This window comes from Trachypithecus francoisi, unplaced genomic scaffold, assembly GCF_009764315.1.
Source record: "Trachypithecus francoisi isolate TF-2019V2 unplaced genomic scaffold, Tfra_2.0 Lachesis_group5, whole genome shotgun sequence".
NCBI lineage: Eukaryota > Metazoa > Chordata > Mammalia > Primates > Cercopithecidae > Trachypithecus > Trachypithecus francoisi.
Genome location: NW_022681470.1, coordinates 36,041,718 through 36,064,129, shown reverse-complemented (window position 1 = coordinate 36,064,129; position 22,412 = coordinate 36,041,718). Strand labels below are relative to the sequence as shown.

Sequence of the window (22,412 nt, the reverse complement as noted above, 5' to 3'; positions counted from 1 at the left end):
AAAGTGATCCTCCTGCCTTGGTCTCTCAAAGCGCTGAGATTACAGGCATGAGCAACATGCCTGACCTGTAATTTGACTTTCACATTAAAAAGAAATATCAAATTTTTCTACCTTCAATTTCAATAAGCTACTTGTTTTAAGTAATCATCTTAAAGACAATCAAAAAGTTAATCAATCATATACAGTTATCCCTCCCTACATATAGGGGATTGGTTCCAGGAAAGTGTGCAGACACCAAAATCTATGCAAATTCAAGTCCCTCAGTTGGCCCCGTGGAACCCACAGAGATGAAAAATCTGCCATTTTTTATGTATGTTTCACATCCTGGAATACTCTAGATCCCAATCTGCCTTTGCTTGCAGATGTAGAACCTATGGATACAGAGTGCTAAACATATTGATTGAAAAAATTCCAGCCAGATGTGGTGGCTCACGCCTGTAATCCCAGCACTTTGGGAGGCTGAGGCGGTCAATCACCTGAGGTCGGGAGTTCGAGACTAGCCTGACCGACATGGAGAAACCCCGTCTCTACTAAAAAAAAAAAAAAAAAACGCGCCAGGCGTGGTGGTGCATGACTGTAATCCCAGCTACTCGGGAGGCTGAGGCAGGAGAATCGCTTGAACCCAGGGGGCAGAGGTTGTGGTGAGCCGAGATGGTGCCATTGCACTCCAGCCTGGGCAACACGAGTGAAACTCCGTCTCAAAAAAAAAAAACAAAGAAAAGAAAAGAAAAAGAAAAACTTCCGCATATAAGTGGACATGCACAGTTCAAACCCATGTTGTTCGTAAGTCAACTGTGTACAAAATTCTCCCATTTGGGAAAATTACCTAGAAATTGAATTATGATCTATTCAAATAAACCATTTTGAAAATAAAAGTAATGAAATTTCTAATTTTCTCATCAGTTAAACTTTTCAGGGCAGAGGAATATCACCCTCAAATCTGCTGCTTTAGGATTTCCTGAAGCAATTTAATCAATTTACCCTTTACCAAAATTTAGTGAAAACCCCTAACTTCTCATGCATCAACTAGCCAGCCATCTTTTTTGTTGTCTTACCTTCCTTCATCAATGTAATCTACTACAAGTGTGCTCAGGATAAAGAGAATGAGGAGGGCAATAAACATGTGATATATTGTTCTGATGTGGTCCACTTCAAGCAGCTCACTGTAAATGTAGTTCAAACAAAACAAGTTAATAATCTATATTTAAATTTAAAACACCATATAGTAAAGTCTTTTCTTAAAGCAGTTAACTTAAAGCCATTGAGAAGGTGCTTAATCCACTCACCAAAAACATCTCAAAAAAGAATGGTCTACATTCTTTAAAACCTACCAGAAACGGATGTTTTCTAAGTAAAAAAAGGCCATTCACTAGAAACAGGAAACAAACTATTTCAAATGCTAAGAATTTTTTTAATCCTATGCATACATTCTACTCCCTAAATTTAATACATATTAAGTACTATCTGTTCCCAAAATGTTAAAATTGACATGAGTTTCTATAATGTTGATCATGATGATGATGATAATAACCAACTACTACCCTATACATCTATAAAACTCAACCATTTACAAAGATTTTACCTTCTCTTCATTGACTTTTGTATTTAAGACTGGTCTAATTTTCTTTTTGAACGTAACAATAATGTAGATGACTTTTCCTAAATAAATCTTTTATATCTGACTAAAACAGGTTTTTTAACTTGTTTTAACTTGTTTTTGGAATGATAATGCTAACCTTCTAAATGATTTTTAGTAATCTAATATACTGCTACTCGATCTCTGGACTAAGGATCTTCACAGTCTAAAAAAAACTCATCTGAGCTACAGAAAGCATGTTCTATTTCCTTGGTTAAAATTTTCTTTTTTAGTTAATGTGTAATTTTGTTTATTTGTCATGTATAAATTCTATCTCTAAAATCCTAATTATAATGTTTAAATTTTCTTTTCCCTTTTATGTGAAAAACCTGCGTTTTCCCCCAGATGTAAATTTTAAAAGATTAATTCCTTCAAACTACAGTGTGACAGAACACTGAACACTATACATTACATGCTTAGAAAAACACTAAACAGTATATTACATGCTTAGAAAACAGGCCTTCTTATCTAGGGGAAGTAGTAAACATCAATTTGACTCACAGAAAGTAACTTTTGATAAGCATAAGATGTTTTTTTAAAGAAAAGTACACTTCTTTTTTTATTGAGACAGTCTTGCTCTGTCACCCAGGCTGGAGTTGCTGGGTGTTGCACCTGTTGCTCAGTCTGGAGCGCAGTGGCACAATCTTGGCCCACTGCAATCTCCACCTTCCCGGGCTCAAGCGATTCTCCTGTCTCAGACTCCTGAGTAGCTGGGATTACAGGCATGCACCACCAAGCCTGGCTAATTTTTTGTATTTTTTTGTAGAGAGAGTCTTGCCATGCTGCCCAAACTGGTCTTTGGCAAACTCCCGGACTCAAGCAATCTGCCTGCCTCAGCCTCCCAAAATGCGAGGATTACAGATGTGAGTCACAGTGCCAAGCCCAGGTAACCATTCGTATCCCTGAATCCTCTTTCGAAACTAGATACAGAACCAGAAGATCAGAAAGGAGCAAGAGAGAATATACAACAAAACACCCACTAATGATTTATACAGATACAGAACAAACTCATTACATATCCATATACTAAGCAATGATTCTATAGAATAGCTTTTTTTAAAAAATCAAACATATTTAATTAAAAACAACTAAAAATACTCACTCTAAGAGAGATCGCCTTGCAATAAAAATCTTTCCTTGTTCTGGAGGTGCTCTCAAATCCCTGAGAAGAGGAAAAATTAAAACAAGATATAAGTACTTCAAGTATTATAAGAAATCTAATCCCACAGACAAGAGAATATACCAATAACACCATCTAACATTAATTGACCAATGACCTTTCCATTACTAGGATTACAGGTGCCTGCCACCATGCCCGGCTAAAACAGATCCAAATATTGTGTTACAGTTTTTATGTATGTTATTTCATTTACTCCCTCTGAACCATGCTGTGAGGTAGGTACATACACAATTCTTTTTTTTTTTTTTTGAGACGGAGTCTCGCTCTGTCACCCAGGCTGGAGTGCTGTGGCCGGATCTCAGCTCACTGCAAGCTCCGCCTCCCGGCTTCACGCCATTCTCCTGCCTCAGCCTCCCCAGTAGCTGGGATTACAGGCACCGCCACCTCGCCCGGCTAGTTATTTGTAGTTTTTAGTAGAGACGGGGTTTCACCGTGTTAGCCAGGATGGTCTCCATCTCCTGACCTCGTGATCCGCCCGTCTCGGCCTCCCAAAGTGCTGGGATTACAGGCTTGAGCCACCGCGCCCGGCCCACAACTCTTAAGAACGGAAAGTTCGCCACCCCCAGCCCCTATGGACTTTGGCAATCACTTTTCCTTCTTGTAGAGATCCCCTGAGGTCACAGACAGGCCTCCAAGCACCCTCTACTCCAGGTCATATATACTGTTATTGATCTGTCCTCTGAAACTGCACTGATGTTTACCATACCCTTCCTGATATCAAAGTACTTCCAGCAACTCCCAACAGCCTCCTGATCTTAAAGGTTGTTGCAAGTTACTAAAAACTCCCATTTTAACATCTTGCTCATCTTCTTTAGGGCTTCTGGTACTACTACCAGCACTTAACTATAATTGGTCAAAACTATTCTCCAGAACATGAGTCTATGCCTCCCAACAGGGGCATAACATTGAGAAGAGCATGGAATGGCAAGTTAACACATATTAGCCTTTGATAGCCTTCACTCGATTATTCTGGATGAACCATCAATTAGAAAAGCATATACTAATGGCACTGTACTTTATTACAAGTACTGTATACAGTGCAATAGAGAGGCACGCAGTGATATGATTTTTTTTTTTTTTTTTGAGTCAGTCTCACTCTGTCGCCCAGGCTGAAGTGCACTGGTACGATCTCAGCTCACTGCAACCTCCTTCCCCCAGGTTGGAGCGATTCTCCTGCCTCAGCCTCCCAAGTAGCTGGGATTATAGGCACTTGCCATGGCACCCGGCTAATTTTTGTATTTTTAGTAGAGACATGGTTTCACCATCTTGGCCAGGCTGGTCTTGAACTCCTGATCTCGTGGTCCACCTGCCTTGGCCTCCCAGAGTGCTGGGATTACAGGCATGAGCCACCGTGCCCAGCCATGATATGATTAAGAGCAAGGACTCTAGAGCCAGACTCTAGGTTCAAATCCCTGCTATGTAATTTTGAACATTTAATTAAGTACTCTGTGCTTTAGTTTCCTAATCTGTAACACGTGGATAGTTACAGTTATCTGTCTCATAGGATCACTGTTTGGTTTAAATAAATTCATGATGTAGCACACTCAGCAAGTGTTGGCTATGTTGTTTTATTAGTCAGTCTTTTTTTTTTTTTTTTTTGGAGACAGGGTCTCTGTCACCGAGGCTGGAGTGCAGTGGCGCGATCTTGGCTCACTACAACCTCTGCCTCCCAGGTTCAAGCGATTCTCATGCCTCAGTCTCCTGAGTAGCTAGGACGACAGGTGTGCATCACCACGTCCAGCTAATTTGTTGTATTTTTTGGTAGAGACGGGGTTTCACCATGTTACACAGCCTGGTTTCAAACTACTGACCTCAAGTGATCCACCCACCTTGCACTCCCAAAGTGCTGGGATTACAGGTGTGAGCCACTACGTCTGACCTTATTAGTCAGTGTTTTTTGTTTTTTTGTTTTGTTTTGAGACAGACTCTCTCTCTGGAGTGCAGTGGCACAATCTCTGCTCACTGCAACCTCTGCCTCCCGGGTTCAAGTGACCCTCATGCCTCAGCCTCCCGAGTAGCAGCAATTACAGGCGCCCGTCACCACGCCCGGCTAATTTTTGTATTTTTAGTAGAGACAAATGGTTAAATAACCATGTTGGCCAGGCCAATCTTGAACTCCTGACCTCAGGTGATTCACCTGCCTCGGTCTTCCAAAGTGCTGGGGTTACAGGCGTGAGCCACTGTGCCAGGCATCAGTCTTAAAAGAGGTATGTAGGTATGTTATAATTTATACGTAAAGACAAAACTCCACTCTCCTTCAAACGGTTAAGTAACTTTCCCAATGTAACACACAGCCAATAAAAAGTGGCACCAGGGTGTGAACTCAAGCATATTTGCTGCAGTCCATTTTGACCACTAAACTATACTGAGTAAATGTTTGCATTAAAAGAAAATAAGACACACTTACTTCGCTCTATGGTTGTTTTTCTCTCCTTCAAGAATAGAAAAGGTTGTGAGAGCACACCCACCATTATCTAATGATGCTGATTTTTCAATGAGATTGGTCACAAAATCATCAAAGTGACTGCCAACTTCCTTCATAAAAAATGGCTTCAATTCCTAGAATTTTAAAACAAAGAAAAACATGGGTAACTAATACATGCTTGTGAGTCATTAGCATTTCTCTAAAGGGCTCCCTTAAACAGAGCTGGATCAAAAGAAAGGCACAGTGAGTTCACAGGAGTAAAAGCAAAAAATCAATTCCTGTATCTGACTTGAAGTTTCAGAAACAGCTACCTAAAAAGCAACATAGTGATTTATACCCTTTTAAAATGTATACCCCTTGTAAGCATAAAACAAAATACCTCAGCCTCCCAAGTAGCTATGATCACAGTTGTGCGCCACCACTCCCGGCAAATACTTTATTTTTTGTAGAGACAGGGTCTCCCTATGTTGCCCAGGCTGAACTCTAGAGCTCAAGCAATCCTCCCACCTCAGCTTCCCAAAATGTTAGAATTACAGGCAGGTGCCACTGTGCCTTATCCCCACGTTATAATTACCATGATTCTAAGTTCTTTTTTTTTCTTTCTTTTTTTTTTTTTTGAGACGGAGTTTTCCTCTTGCTGCCCGGGCTGGAGTGCAATGGCATAATCTCGGCTCACTGCAACCTCCGCCTCCTGGGTTCAAGCAATTCTCCTGCCTCAGCTTCCCGAGTAGCTGGGATTACAAGCATGCGCCACCACACCCGGCTAATTTTGTATTTTTAGTAGAGACGGGGTTTCTCCATGTTGGTCAGGCTGGTCTCGAACTCCCGAGCTCAGGTGATCCGCCTGCCGTGGCCTCCCAAAGTGCTGGGATTACAGGCATGAGCCACCGCGCCCAGCCCAGTATTGTAAGTTTCTTTCACAATCTCCCTCATCTATGACCCCCAACCTCTGACACCTCAGACGGTACAGAATAGTACTTATAAGGTAACTATTTTAATATGATCAATTCATGTATTTTCTTTTCTTGAAGTAACATTCATATGTGAGTAGTTTAGGTATCCATATGTGAGACAAAATAACAAACAAAAAAGCCATATTTACTCATTTCTGCTTGCCAACATAATTTCACAAAGTTCTTGACTCTATGACGATACACAGCTTTCCAAATACTTTTAAGACAAAAGAAAACACACACTCCTCCACATCTCTTGCCTAAGTCACTATATTCCTTGAAGATAATAACCCAAGCCTTGCCTTTTCTTATAAATAAAATGACAGCAATTATACTTCTATAATCTATAACCAAATAAACTCTTACGCCAAACCTTAACATATTTCTACTCTAATATAACTTCTAAACAAACGTAACGTAATTTTACATATGTGAAACCCCCACCACCTATATATAAGCAGTAGACTAAAATACAGTGCCAGAACAGGCTAACAAAACCTCCTATAAGACTACTCCCAGGCAGTAGGCTCTGTCTGCAGTTCTCAATAAGACTTCTAAATACAGTAACTTTAATTCTTAAAAAGTTTTCCTTTAGTTGACAATCACGGCGACTATGAAGGGGCTCAAGAATAGACTACCCAGGGTCGTCTGGAGCATTGCAGGGAACTGGAGCCTTGGTATAGCACAGGCCCTTTGAGCCCCTCTGGCTGCACCATGGTTGCAGACGACCGGGTGAGCTTCTGACCTCCCACTTGGTTGACAGTCCTGAATATTATTCAGCTAGCTGCTTTCACCACTTGACAAAAAAGTGAGTTCTTCCTTAAAACTTTTTTTTTTTTTTTGAGACAGAGTTTCACTCTTGTTGCCCAGGCTAGAGGGCAACAGCACCATCTTAGCTCACCGCAACCTCCACCTCCCACGTTTAAGCAATTCTCCTGCCTCAGCCTCCCAAGTAGCTAGGATTATAGGTATGTACCACCACACCCAGCCAATTTTTACTTTTAGTAGAGACAGGGTTTCTCCATGGTGGTCAGGCTGGTCTCGAACCTCAGGTGATTCACCCGCCTCAGCCTCCCAAAGTGGTGGGATTACAGGCGTGAGCCACCGTGCCCAGCCTGAAACTTTTATCTTTTTAAATAGAGATGTGGTCTCACTATGTTGGCCAGGCTGGTCTTGAACTCCTGGCCTCAAATGATGTGCCCACCTCAGGCGCCCAAAGTGCTAGGATTACAGGTGTACGCCACTGTGCCCAGCGAAGACTGTGTTTGTGTGTGTGTGTGTGTGTGTGTGTGTGTGTTTTGAAAAGGGGAATATCCTAGTTAAAAGATACTACGAAGAAAAAGATACATGAGGCTGTCTGGACTGGCTAGGTGGTACAGGTGTTTTCCCTTTCAATTTGATTCTATAAACAAAGCTCGGCAGGATAGAAACTATTACACATGGATAACGGTCTGGAACTGAAAACACACAGGATGGCACCTGACACAGTTAATCACTCTCCAGGTATTCGTTGTTCCAACCTCTCCCCCTCGGTCTGAGCTAACCTATGAGGAACAATAAAACAATGTACAATAAAAATTGTAATTTAAGCAAATCCTACCATTTAGTGCTTTTATTATTAAGAGGTAACTAAACCTACCACATTCCTTTACATGGCATTATAATTACATGCCTAATATTCATTTCCTAATGCCCTTCTCCTCTTTCTCTGAGGAATTGAAGTTGATAGAAGGTGCTGCCCCCGGGGCACAAGGAAGAAAGAACTCTGCTCTGTGGATGCTTATGTTTCCTGAATCTCCTCCTTCCACAGATCCTAGCAGTGATGACAATAACAAGTGACTGCTTATTATTGTTACTCCCTTTGTAAGAGGGAATATTAAGAAATACAGTACAAGAAACAGTCCACTTCTGCCTTCTATCACATGAAACTTGTTAATTAGAACTCAGTATGTGATCACTAATAAATCTGAATAATGTCTGGTATCAGTAACTTGAAAATAATGTTGAGGTTATAGGCTTTCTAATTTGCTTATCTTTTCAATCTCATATCTACTGATATTAATTTCATGCAGCCAGTGGACTCTGACTATATTTTAGAGCTTAAGGAAACCTTTTGTATTAAATAAGCAGCTGAATTAGATAACCTCTAAGATTCCAAGAATAGGGATCAACCATGATACAACGACCCTATGGTTGGAACACATAGTTAAAGGAACAAATGATAATGATCAGAGATAAGGCTGGAAAAGCAAGTAGGGACTAGATCATGGACCTTTAAGCCATTTTAAGAATTTATTTTATCCTAAAGACATCTGGAAACCAATGACATTTTAAGCACAAGATTTATAAACATGTTCAGATTTGCATTTTAGAAAGATAACTCTTCTACCTAAAAAGGCTTCCAGGCAGAGATTACTTTGGACTGAGTATTAAAATGAAAAAAGGTCAGGGTCATTTATGGGTAAATAACTCTTTCAAAGGTACAGAGACATAAAACAATCTTAAAGTATGCTGAAAGAAAAAAACAAAGTAAACCAATCAGTAAATAATATTTTCAGTGTCTCAAAAAAAAAAATGTAGGTCCCTTGATCACAATTTCTTCAAAAATGGCTTTAAAGAACATTATAGTCTAACCCCACAAGGTCATATTAGTGCTAGTATAAAAATTATTTCTTTCACTGATTTGCTGCCTGTCTTCGCACAGATAATCTTTTAATCTTGGTGGCACGGTACCAGAAACCTGACCTTTCTGAGCAAAACAAGTAACACAATGGAACAGGTAATACAGTGCTTAGGACTTATATTAAATTGACTCCTCAAAAAGGTCTCCCGATAATTCACTCTAAAGTTCTTTCTATTCTCCTCTCTTACTGAATCTCATTCTTTTCCTTCATTGCACTTACTTTGAAATTCTATATATTATTGCTTTTTGGCATCTCACTGTCTGCCCCCTACCCAACTGATTTTAAACACCATATCTTTTTGTTAACTGATAACTAATTTTGTATTTTTAGTAGAGACAGGGTTTCACAATGTTGCCGAGGCTGGTCTCGAACTCCTGGCCTCAAATGATCTGCCTGCCTTGGCCTCCCAAAGTGCTGGGTTTACAGGCGTGAGCCACTGTGCCTGGCCAAAGAACATTTTTAAGGTATCTAATTAAGTCAGTGTTCCCCTTGCTTATGCATTTTATATATAGTGTTCTCAGCATGAGAACAGAAAATACAACTTTTTAAAAATCCCAGCACTTAATGTAGTACCTGATAGACAAAGAAACCAAGTAGGCATTCATTAAATCGAACTGCTAAACATTCAAGGGCAACAGGACAGGTACCTGTCTACCTTTTGTTTTTTTTTTTTTTTTTTGAGACGGAGTCTTGCTCTTTCGCCCAGGCTGGAGTGCAGTGGCCGGATCTCAGCTCACTGCAAGCTCCGCCTCCCGGGTTTACGCCATTCTTCCGCCTCAGCCTCCCGAGTAGCTGGGACTACAGGCGCCCGCCACCTCGCCGGCTAGTTTTTTGTATTTTTTTTTTTTTTTTTTTTTTTTAGTAGAGACGGGGTTTCACCATGTTAGCCAGGATGGTCTCGATCTCCTGACCTCGTGATCCGCCCGTCTCGGCCTCCCAAAGTGCTGGGATTACAGGCTTGAGCACCGCGCCCGGCCATCTGTCTACCTTTTGTAAGTGATGAAATCATAAAGCACAATAATAAACTGACTTTCCCAAAATTCTTCAAAATAGACTAGAGATTCTTACATTTGTGCATTTAAATAAAATGAGGAAAGGCAGAAAGGAAAATATCAGAAAAATGTATAGTCACACTTGCATAGCAAAAAGGTGAAATTTGACCAGTAGGTTGGGGCAGCAAAGAAAAATAGACAGCCATAGTAGAAACTGTTCTCTGTCAACCCTATCAGTGCCTACCCCCTTTCTTCGTACCAGAATCCCTGATTTCTATCTGGGCACATGACTGCTTAGAATAAATAAACTTCCCAGTCTCTCTTTGCACCTAGGTAGCCAATAAGATACAGGTGGAAAAGGTTTGTCAAAGTCCACAGAAAATTTCCTTAATAGACAGCAGATACCTGTTCCTTACCCCTACTCCTTTCCTTCCCTCAATTTTGCCACTTGGAACTCAGATGAAATGACTAGAGCCATTTGGACAATGAGGAGGACCACAGCCTATGAATGTGAAACTGCCTTTGCAAAGACTATGACAGTGAGAGACGTCTAGCACGTCTGACTCCATCATGCTTCTAGCCTCACAGGCTGGCCATCCTCACTCATTCCTGAGCAGAGGCCAATCTAACTCTGGGAGAAATTCATAGTTCAACTTTGATGTAAGGAGGTAATAGTCCCTCGTTGGGAACTGAAACCACCTTTGTAACACTAAAGAAATGTCACAAAATTAGGATTATGGGAGGGACCTGAACATCTTCTGAGATGTTTTTCTGATCTTTGGATTCTGGCAACTGACCAACTTACCCCCTAAACCCATGACCAGTCCTGTGACCCCCACCCAGAGGCTGACTCTGTGCGTGAGAACTGTTTTCCACACCCCTATGATTTCAACCCCAACTAATCAGCAGCATCCATTCCCTAGACTCCTGCCTGTCAACTTATCCACAGAGGCTGGAGTGTATAACAAACTCCTCTCCTTCCATTTGGCTAGCTTTGCATTAAACTCCTTCTCTACTGCATTACAGCTGTCTCAGTCCATTGGTTTTGTCTGTGCCGAGGGTAAGAAGAACCCATCAAGCAATTACAAATGGTGAGGTAGGGAACTAGAAGGAACCAAACCAGGGTCCTTGAGGACGATGGAGTCAGTACCAGCTATGGACCTCCTCCTACCTCTGAATTGTAGACATGAGAAAAAGAAATTACTAATCTTGTATAAGCCCCTATTATTTTGTTCACTATTACAGCAAAACCCATTCTTAACTTATACAATAATCAAAGGATTTCTGAGCAGAAAATACTTAGACTTGTCTCTCCAGCAGTCGGCCAATAAATCAATAGATAAGCACTATCCAAAAACTTTTTTTTTTCTTTTTGAGATGAAGTCATGGTCTGTTACCCAGGCTGGAGTGCAGTGGTGTGATCTCAGCTCACTGCAACCTCCAACTCCTGGTTCAAGTGATTCTCCTGCTTCCAGAGTACTTGAGACTACAGGTATGTACCACCAGACCTGGTTAATTTTTTTGTATTTTTAGTAAAGATGGGATTTCACCACGTTGGTTGGGCTGGTCTCTAACTCACATGATCCACCAGCCTCAACCTCTCCAAGTGCTGGGATTACAGGTGTGAGCCACCACGCCTGAACCAAAAACTTTTTTAGAAGGTGTTACTCAAATGACTGAAAAAACATGGCGAGAAACTCGTATTTGCAGACATGACACCTGAGTCTTTTTATTTATTTATTTATTTTGAGACAGAGTTTCACTCTTGTCTCCCAGGCTGGAGCGCAATGACATGATCTCGGCTCACTGCAACCTCTGCCTCCTGGGTTCAAGTGATTCTCCTGCTTCAGCCTCCCCGGTACCTAGGATTATAGGCATGCATCACCATACCCAGCTAATTTTTGTATCCTGACTCTTACTCATCACAGTTTGATCATTTAATTGCTGGACAATAGCATAAGGTACTGATGTGAAAAAACAATATTTGAAATGCTACATGAGAAGCAAACAGAATATGTTGCTACAATTTTTTTTTTTTTTTAAGACAAAGTCTGGCTCTATCACCCAGGCTGGAGTACAGTGGCGCCATCTTGGCTCATTGCAACCTCTACCTCCTGGGCTCAAATGATCCTCTCACCTCAGCTTCCTGAGTAGCAGGACTACAGGCACACACAACCATGCCCAGCTAATTTTTGTATTTTTCTGTAGACACAGAGTTTTGCCATGTTGTCCAGGCTGGTCTCAAACTCATGAACTCAAGTGATCCACCTACCTTGGCCTCCCAAAGTGCTGGGATTATAGGTATAAGCCAATGCGCCCAGCCCAAAAATGTATTTTTAAGAAGTAGAAATAGAAAGTAATTTTTTTCGTCCTTCTAATATTCACATGAGACCTAACATTCCCTCTATAAAGTTGTGTACATTAACAAAAGTTCAACAAACATCAATTAGTAAAGACATTCCCTTTGCCCGTCTTAACATATTCATTTTTCTCTGAAAACTCCTCTCAGAACCGAGGACAGGCATCTAATGTCCAGGCCAGGGCTATACTATATGACCTTGTCCTTCTGGCCAAAATTCAATTATCTTTCTTATAATAAATCTGATGTTCTGAGCTTTGAAAGAAAGTGAGTGGAAACTTTATTATATTGAAATATCTAAAGTATCTAAACTCTTCCTACTAAAATCCTTACTCTTTCCAGAGCTTGAATGTTCATCTTCTCCTAAGATTCTGTGAGATACATTAATATCATTTGAATATATTTTCTTTTATGCCTTCAGGAGTTTGAGACCAGCCTGGGCAACATAGTCTCTATTAAAAACAACAACAACAAAAGCAAAGCTAATTAAATTGTTAATGTAAGTTGGTTGGGACTTAATCATATGAATCTCCCTTGGACTGTTCTAAGATCTTTTAAAGTCTTGTTACAACACAATTCTAAGGATTTCAAAAGGTCATAACTCAGAGTTACACAAGTTTGTATGACCCCACTGGCATTAGATAAAACTTCTTTTAACAACCATGTTAGACCTTGAAGAGACCTTAAGAGATTCAGTCAGTTCAAACCACTAATTTCAACACACTCACGTCATCACTTCCCTCACTCCTCTTCCCTTTAGACCAAAAGTTTTGCTCAATGCTTGACGAACTTCTTCATGCCTGTCCTTAATAAGAGCTCCTCTAGCTACACATTTAACTTTCAGAGTTCTTTGTTGGTTGCCCAATTTGGCAAATAATACAGGACACTATATTTAAATTTAAATTTCAGATAAATAACTTTTTAGTCTGTCTCAAATATTGCATGATTACTAAAAAAGTATTCATTGTTTATCTGAAATTCAAATTCGAGTGGACATACTGTATTTTACCTGACAACTCTAGTTCTGTGGAGCTGAAACAGCAGCCAATGAGATTTATCGACTATTTCCTTTACAATAACAAGCAGTGAATTCTGAAAAAGCTTTAGTCAGCTACACAATTATGACATAAACCTTTAGAGCTAAAAGGGACCTTGGAGACAACTAGTGCAATGCTCTCACTTTAAAGATCAAGGAGGCCGGGCGCGGTGGCTCAAGCCTGTAATCCCAGCACTTTGGGAGGCCGAGACGGGCGGATCACAAGGTCAGGAGATCGAGACCATCCTGGCTAACACGGTGAAACCCCGTCTCTACTAAAAAATACAAAAAATTAGCCGGGCGAGGTGGCGGGCGCCTGTAGTCCCAGCTACCCGGGAGGCTGAGGCAGGAGAATGGCGTGAACCCGGGAGACGGAGCTTGCAGTGAGCCAGGATCCGGCCACTGCACTCCAGCCGGGGCGACAGAGCGAGACTCCGTCTCAAAAAAAAAAAAAAAAAAAAAAATCAAGGAAAGATGAAGTGACAACCGGGAGGAACATGACACAAATTACAAATGACCAGAAAGATTCCTAACTTTCAGTTTTCAAAAATTATTTGTAAAAACCCACAACAGAAAAGGAATTAGTATGTGAAAAAACAAACCAAGTTCATGGCTCTGAACAATGTTCACATACTTATTATCTCAAGTCCTTCCATGTTAGTAAATGTCAACCCATAAAGCAACAACTAAAAAAAGTGAGCAATTAGAGCTCTCTTATAAATGGGATGATTTAAGTAAAATTATGTATATAAAGTACGTAGTATAAAAGCTTAGCCTGTAAGAGGACTTCTAAATATAGTTCCCTTCTCCTACTGGCTCATCTGTTTCCTCAGTCTAAAATACTAAAATATTACAACAGCTCCCTATCAATTCTGACTGTCTCCAAACTCTATATGCCATCCTGAACTTTCACATCAGAACAGTAGTCCTACTATACCTTGTTCAAAAACATTGCAATTGGCTGGGCGCGGTGGCTCATGCCTATAATCCCTGCATTTTGGGAGGCTGAGGGAAGTGAAGCATTTGAGGTCAGGAGTTCCAAGACCAGTCTGGCCAACATGGTGAAAGGCCGCCTCTACTAAAAATACAAAAACTAGCCGGGCATGGTGGCACATGCCTGTAATCCCAGCAGCTGGGGAGGCTTAGGCAGGAGAATCACTTGAACCCAGGAGGTGGAGGGTGCAGTGAGCAGAGATTGCATCACTGCACTCCAGCCTGGGCAACACAGTGAAAACTCTGTCTCAAGAAAAAAAAAAAGAAAAAAAAATTACAATTAATAAACAATGGTAAAATAGTCAATCTCATTAGACAGCAAATAATTGACAGTTTTAAAACTTCTAAGTCAAATCACCTAAAGTTCACCAAATGACATTTGGTGATTCATTCAGAATAATGTACGGTCTAATACATATAGAGTATATAGTAGGCATATAAACTAAGTAGTTAGGAATATAGAGTAGAGAGGACATCATTTCAACTGGAATGTTCAGAAAACCGTAGAAACAGCAAGATTTGACCTAAAATTTGAAGGATATACATTATTTTGATTGGTGGATGGAGAAAGAATGAATTTCAGATAGAAAGAGCTACATGAATGAGGGCATAAAAGTTGAGAAAAAATGTTTTATAATCTAGCCTCAATTTTTCAACTTTTTCTTGCCATTGTGCCCCAATAGAGACACAGGTGCCCATTAAGTGCCCTAAAATACGTACAGTGTAAGTTTTCTAATACCATTACCTTTGTTCAGGCCAATACTTCCCTTAACATCAGGGAACAAGTCTTGCACAACTCTGCAATCCTTATGCCACTTGCACAATACACATATTAATACGAGCTAAACCAAGGTCCGCCTTTCTTTCAGCTTTTCCCTTACTTCATTCATTACTTTCTTCTTCTAATCCTCCTAAGTGACCAAGCTAAAAGATTTCATAATTTTATTAATATATAAAGCAGACAAGTAGAATATTCTTTAAAAAGTTTTAACTTAAATCCTTGGAATATCCCCCCATTCTCTCTCTTCCTGCCACCCCTTTCTGCCCCTTTTCCGTAAAACCTCTACTTTCTACCCCAAACTCCCTCTCGCCTTTGGGTTTGTGCTTCTGTATGAGAAGAAGTTCTCCTTCCACTTTAGATTTTTCAATAGAGGAATGAAAGCAGAGACAGACTTACTTTTCACCTATTTGAAACTTTCCCTCACAAATAGAACATAATAAGGTTTTGTGTTCTTGATAAGAAGGGCAGGAACAAAAAAGGACAAAGGAAGAATTGAAAAAGGAATAACAAAAATGTAGGTATCCAGCCTGACTAGAGAAATAAGAAGGGTCAGAAACACTCTAGTAAACCACAAAAACAAAATTTATTTTAGGCCAAGCGCGGTGGCTCATGCCTGTAATCCCAGCACTTTGGGAGGCCAAGGTAGGCGGATCACGAGGTCAGGAGATTGGGACCATCCTGGCTAACACAGTGAAACCCCATCTCGCCCTTTAGGCCAGAACCACCATCTTCCAGTAATTCACCAAAATGTCGAACACAAAGGGAAAGAGGAGAGGCACCCGATATATGTTCTCTAGGCCTTTTAGAAAACATGGAGTTGCTCCTTTGGCCACGTATATGTGAATCTATAAGAAAGGTGATGTTGTAGACATCAAGGGAATGGGTACTGTTCAAAAAGGAATGCCCCACAAGTGTTACCATGGCATAACTGGAGGAGTCTACAATGTCTACAGCCAGCATGCTGTTGGCATTGTTGTAAACAAACAAGGGCAAGCTTCTTGCCAAGAGAATTAATGTGCATACTGAGCACATTAAGCACTCTAAGAGCCGAGATAGCTTCCTGAAACGCATGAAGGAAAATGATCAGAAAAAGAAAGAAGCCAAAGAGAAAGGTATCTGGGTTCAACTGAAGCGCCAGCCTGCTCCACCCAGAGAAGCACACTTTGTGAGAACCAATGGGAAGGAGCCTGAGCTGCTGGAATCTATTCTCCACGAATTCATGGCATAATACGGGTTAAAAAAAAATAAAACACCTATGGGCTGGAAAAAAAAGAAAAGAAACCCCATCTCTACTAAAAATTACAAAAAATTAGCCAGGTGTGGTGGCACGTGCCTGTAGTCTCAGCTACTCGGGAGGCTGAGGCAGGAGCATTGCTTGAACCCAGGAGGTGGAGGTTGCAGTGAGCCGAGATCGTGCCACTGCACTCTAGCCAGGGTGACAGAGAGAGACTCTGTCTCAAAAAAAAAAAAAAAATAGCATGTGTCTATACATTAAATATTTTTATTTTCTTAGCCAAAATTATAAATTAGTCATCAGATAAGAAGCTGCATAACAAATCATTAAACAATCTCTTATGATGGAGAAACAAAGCACTAATCGGGAAAGACATTCACCAGAAATGACCTTCATCACTGTAGTGCTGGAGGCTTACACGGGTAACTTAATGGAATTAGGAAAAATAAAGTTTAACACCCTATTAACTAGAAGTCTATACCCACAATTTCAAGTGCAGTAAATAAATCTTTTGAGTACCACTTTATAAAACAGTACCATAAGGGATTACATTGTAGTCATCACAAATATGCCTATAGGATGATGGAAGGAGGAGAGGGTAGATCTCCTAATGTTAAGCAAATATGTTCTTTAATAAATTTGCTGTGACAGCATCATCCTTGGACTCAAACAGTACCGATTTCCAACAAATGAGATGAAAGTACAAATACTACGCCCCTGGCCTTGGATGATAACTGAAAAACTAGGTCTGATAATAACAAAGACGTTGACATCAAAGTGAGTATAAATAATCTGGCATACATTTCATGAAATACAATTACAAAAACATTTCTAAATCGAGATTATTCTATAAATGCATATGTACATATGCATGTAACTAAATAAATAAAACAGGGCTACTTCATCTTCATCACTGGATGTTTATACAGTCAAACTGGCCAATAAATTTTGGAAGTGATCTACTCCTTGGGAAAACAGGAGTTTGCTTTGGATTTTAAGTCAACTTACATCCAGGTATTGGATCATAATGTTTTTTCAAAAAAATGTTCTTTGCCCTCCACAATTTCCTGAGGGTACTGAGGAATTCTGGTTTGTAGAACTATTTATCCCCACTTGAAATGATTTCATGATTTTTTTTTTTTGAGTTGTTATTTCTATTTCTTCGACAGGGAATCTACTTCTAGATTCAGATTCAACGTTTATTGGAGGGCTGCTATTTACTGTGAACCATGACAGATACTTTCATAAAGCACTAATTAAGACATTCAATGCTATCAACTATTAACCATGGGTCACTAAAACCAAGATTTGCTGGTAAGTGCCAGAAAATGCCAGTGATAGATGAGATGGGAGAGAAAAAGGTAATCTGGATCCTTATGCAGGATGACAAGTAAGCCAATCTTATTTTCAAGTTCCACAGGTTAATGGCAACGGATGAATTGCTTAAATAATTATCTGAGCAATTTATCATTAAAAATGTTACCAAACAAAACTCTATCTAAAACTCTATATTTTTGTTTCTAGTAGAGGGAGTTACTTGCCTCTGCCTCTGCTGTCAACTTTATCTTCTTTGCTATCAACTGTTTTATGTCAATTCGACCTACGGAAAGAAAAAAACATGACTTTTAAGTTGATGGATACAGCTACCTAGCAGCACTATCTAAATCATAAAGTTGAAAACAAACAAATACAAAAGTAATTGCGTAAACTATGGTATGACCATAAAACATGACAGCGTGGTCAAAATAACTAGAAGGAAATGTATACATAAAAATACAAAGAACAAAGCGAGTAAATGTACACACAGTAATTACAACGATGTTAATTATGCAATGCTATAGATCCAATTCTGACAGCATGGAAAATTAGATTCCCTGAATAGATTCTACAATTGAGACCACTAAGATGCTGGGTAAAATCGAAAACCTTTTAAAAGTTATTGCCAAGCTAGCACAAATCCAGAGGCAAGAAGGAAGGAAGGAAGGAAGGAAGGAAGGAAGGAAGGAAGGAGGGAAGGAGGGAGGGAGGGAGGGAGGGAGGGAGGAGGGAGGGAGGGAGGGAAGAAAGAAAGTGAAACTGGAATTCTAGGGACATATGAGAAATCTAAGTATTCTCGCCAAATCCTAGAAACCTTGAGCTTCAACACAGGGTACAGTATTTTTGCAGAATAGTACACACAGGACAATACTTTACAAAATGGCAAAGTCTAGGGCCTGCCCAAAATGGGAAGTCTAACAGGATACTGCCACATAAAGCTAGGGACCACACATAAGGCTACAACCTCAGTGTATAAGAAAGAAACCAAAACAGAAGGAAATTGTCTTCCTTCTGTCTCTATTCGATGTGTCTGTCTCTACTCGATGCTGTGCAGAGAGGGGAAATTTGCCCCAAGAAATCATAACCCCTCACTAGAGTTTGCAATCTAAACTCACACTATCTATGTGGTCTGAAAAATCTGAGATAAATATGTTCTAAAGCTAATCCAGGTTGGGTCTCCAGGCTACTGGCAGACACAAGTGAAATTCCTCCCTGGAAGATTACAATATCAATCAAGGCTGTACAGAATTCCAAAAGATAAAGTTACCATAAAAAGGAGAAGCTCGTCCCAGCTACTCGGGAGGCTGAGGAAGGAGAATCGCTTGAACCTGGGAGGCGAGGTTGCAGTGAGCCGATATTGCGCCACTGCACGCCAGCCTGGAAGACAGAGTGAGACTCTGTCTCAAAAAAAAAGAAAAAAAGGAAAATAGTCAAACTTCATAAAACATACTAGGAAACTAGGCAGAATAAATGGGAAACAGCAGAAACAGCTAAGAGATGCAGAACTGAAAAACTAAAGATAATGGAATTGTTACTTTTAGGACAAAAAAAATCTGAATGATTAATATGTTAAGGGAAATAAAAGTGAAACTTGAAAACACAGAAAAGGAAGGCTGGGCGTGGGGGTGCACACTTATAATCCTAGCGCTTTAGGAGGCTGGTGGGGAGGATTGTTTGTTGCCAGGAGTTCAAGACCAGCCTGGACAACATAGCAAGACCCCATCTCTAAAAAAAAAAAAAAAAAAGTTTTAAAATAAGCCAGGCATGGTGGTGCATGCCTGTAGTCCCAGCTACCTGGGAGGCTGAGGTGGGAGGGTCACTGGAACCCAAGAATTTGAGCCTGCAGTAAGCGTGATCGTACCATTGCACTCCAACCTGGGCAACAGAGTGAGACCCTGTCTTAAAAAAAAAAAAGGAAAGAAAAAAAGAAGGAAAACATAAGCAAGGACAAGAAACCATTTAACCAAACAGATTTGAAAAAAACCAACAAGATTTCTCAAAACAAAAAAAATTGAAGTTTCAAATTCAATGGATAAATTAAACAGTAGATCAAACATGTCTGAAGAGAGTACTAGTAAATGGGAATATAGATCAAAGGAAATTATACAGAAGATAGTCCAGAGAAATAGTGACAGAGAATAATAGAGAGATTAAAAGACATAGAAGAGGTCCAACCAAACAGCCAATTGGAGATGGGAGCCAACCACAGCTGCACTAGAGATGGAGGAAAGTTCCACAACAAATACTTCTGACTTGGAATTTCTGCAGACTATAATGGAGGAAGTCATTATGTTATACAGCCTTAGGGTGAATATGAATGATCATAAAGATATAATGATTCAGGCTAGGCATGGTGCCTCACGTCTGAAATTCCCACACTTTGGGAGGCCAAGTGGCGAGGATCAGTTGAGCCTACAGGTTTGAGACCATCTTGGGCAATGTAGCAAGACCCCATCTCTACAATAAATGTTTTTAAAAATACAATGGTTCAAAAGAAAGACTCAGAGGATATTTGCCAATGTGCCAAGAATAAAGAAAAATGCCATACCTCAACCAGAAATGATTACAAAGGATGACAAAGATTATGTCCAAGAATATGAGTTCATGGCTGGGCATGGGGGCTCATGCCTATAATCCCAGCACTTTGGGAGGCCGAGGCAGGCGGATCACCTAAAGTCAGGAATTCAAGACCAGCCTGGCCAACATGGCAAAACCCCACCTCTACTAAAACTATAAAAATTATCTAGGCATGGTGGCAGGCACCTATAATCCCAGCTACTTAGGGGGCTGAGGCAGGGACAATTGCTTGAACCCAGGAGGCAGAGGTTGCAGTGAGACGAGATCGCGCCACTGCATTCCAGCCTGGGAGACAGAACGAGACTCTATCTCAAAAAAAAATAAAGAAAGAAAAAAAATTTGACAGGCTGTGGTGCTGTGCGCCTGCAGTCCCTGACACTTGGGAGGCTGAGGCAGGACAATCGCTTGAATCTGGGAGGTAGAAGCTGCAATGAGCCGAGATCATGCCACTGCACTCCAGCTTGGGCAACAGAGCGAGACTCCGTCTCAAAAAAATAAATAAATAAAATGAAATAAAAGAATGTAAATTCATCAGCTTCATAATATCTGATGCAAATAAAAGGTGCCATGAAGAAAATGGAATAAAAATTTAAATAAGTCTAAAGACATCCCCTATTCATTGACTAGAAGATTTAATATTGTTAATATGGCAATGCTCCCCAATTCTTCCATAGATTTAAAGCAATCCTCACCAAAATTTCACCTGGCTTCTTTGCAGAAATTGACAAGCTGATCCTAAAATTCATATAGAAATTCAAGAACACAAACGCCGGGCGCGGTGGCTCAAGCCTGTAATCCCAGCACTTTGGGAGGCCGAGACGGGTGGATCACGAGGTCAGGAGATCGAGACCATCCTGGTTAACACGGTGAAACCCCGTCTCTACTAAAAATACAAACAATTAGCCGGGCGAGGTGGCGGGCGCCTGTAGTCCCAGCTACTTGGGAGGCTGAGGCAGGAGAATGGCGGGAACCCGGGAGGCGGAGCTTGCAGTGAGCCGAGATCTGGCCACTGCACTCCAGCCTGGGCGACAGAGCAAGACTCTGTCTCAAAAAAAAAAAAAAAAGAAATTCAAGAACACAGAATAGCCATACAAATCATGAAAAAGAAAATAACAAAGCTGGAAAACTCAACACTTCCCCATTTTAGAGATAGACACATAGATATCAATGGAAAAGAACTGAGAGTCCAGAAATAAACAAACATTCACCTTTATCATTATTAATACCAGATTTTCGACAAAGGTGCCAAGAAAAATGCAGAAAGATTCTTCTTTTCAACAAATAGAGCTGGGACAACTGAATAGCCACATGAAAAAGCATGAATATGGACGTGGAACTCACACCATATATAGAAACTAACTCACAAAGGATCAAATACCTAAAAATATAGAAGAAAACAGAGGCCTTGGACTAGACAATGACTTCTTAAACACCAAAAGAACGATCAACATTAGAAAATATAGATAAACTATATTGATACAATCTATCAAAATTTAAGTCACTTTTGTGCTACAAAGAACACCATCAAGAAAGTAAAAAGACAACCCACAGAATGGAAAAAAAAATTTGCAAATCTGATTAGGGACTTGTATCCAGAATATATAAAGAACTCTTACAACTCAACATTAAAAAGACAAATAGGCCAGGCATGGTGGCTCACATCTGTAACCATAGCACTTTGGGAGGCCAAGGTGGGACAATCACTCAAGCCCAGGAGTTTGAGATCAGCCTGGACAATATGGCAAAATCCCTTCTCTACTAAAAATACAAAAGTTAGCTAGGCGTGGGGATGTGCACCTATAGTCTCAGCTACTTGGGAGGCTAAGGTGAGAGGATCACTTGAGCCTATGAGGCAGAAGTTGCAGTAAGCCAAGAATGTGCCACTGCACTCCAACCTGGGCTACAGAGCAAGACTGTCTCAAAAATAAGGTAAAATAAAATAAAAAAATAAAAAGACAAACAGTCTAATTAAAACATAGGCAAAGTAGGCCGGGCGCAGTGGCTCACGCCTGTAATCCCAGCACTTTGAGAGGCCAAGGCAGGCTGACCACCTGAGGTCAGGAGTTTGAGACCAGCCTGACCGATATGGAAAAACCCCGTCTCTACTAAAAATACAAAATTAGCCAGGCATGGTAGCACGTGCCTGTAATCCCAGCTACTCGGGAGGCTGAGGCAGGTGAATCACTTGAACCCACGAGGCAGGGGTTGCAATAAGCCGAGATCACGCCATAGATCTCCAGCCTGG

The 22,412-nt window shown here is 40.5% G+C and overlaps 1 protein-coding gene across 2 annotated transcripts in view; it reads right to left on the bottom strand.

The window, feature by feature from the left end:
- The window catches only part of SOAT1 (sterol O-acyltransferase 1), a 64,585-nt gene that overhangs the window by 17,039 nt on the left and 25,134 nt on the right, over positions 1 to 22,412 (bottom strand). For both annotated transcript variants that reach the window (XM_033200488.1, XM_033200489.1), the window contains exons 3-6: positions 17,815 to 17,873; positions 5,224 to 5,375; positions 2,739 to 2,798; positions 1,056 to 1,163 (exon numbers count right to left, since the gene is read on the bottom strand). In XM_033200488.1, coding sequence (XP_033056379.1) covers positions 1,056 to 1,163; positions 2,739 to 2,798; positions 5,224 to 5,375; positions 17,815 to 17,873 — 379 coding nt within the window. The remainder of the gene's footprint in view (positions 1 to 1,055; positions 1,164 to 2,738; positions 2,799 to 5,223; positions 5,376 to 17,814; positions 17,874 to 22,412) is intronic.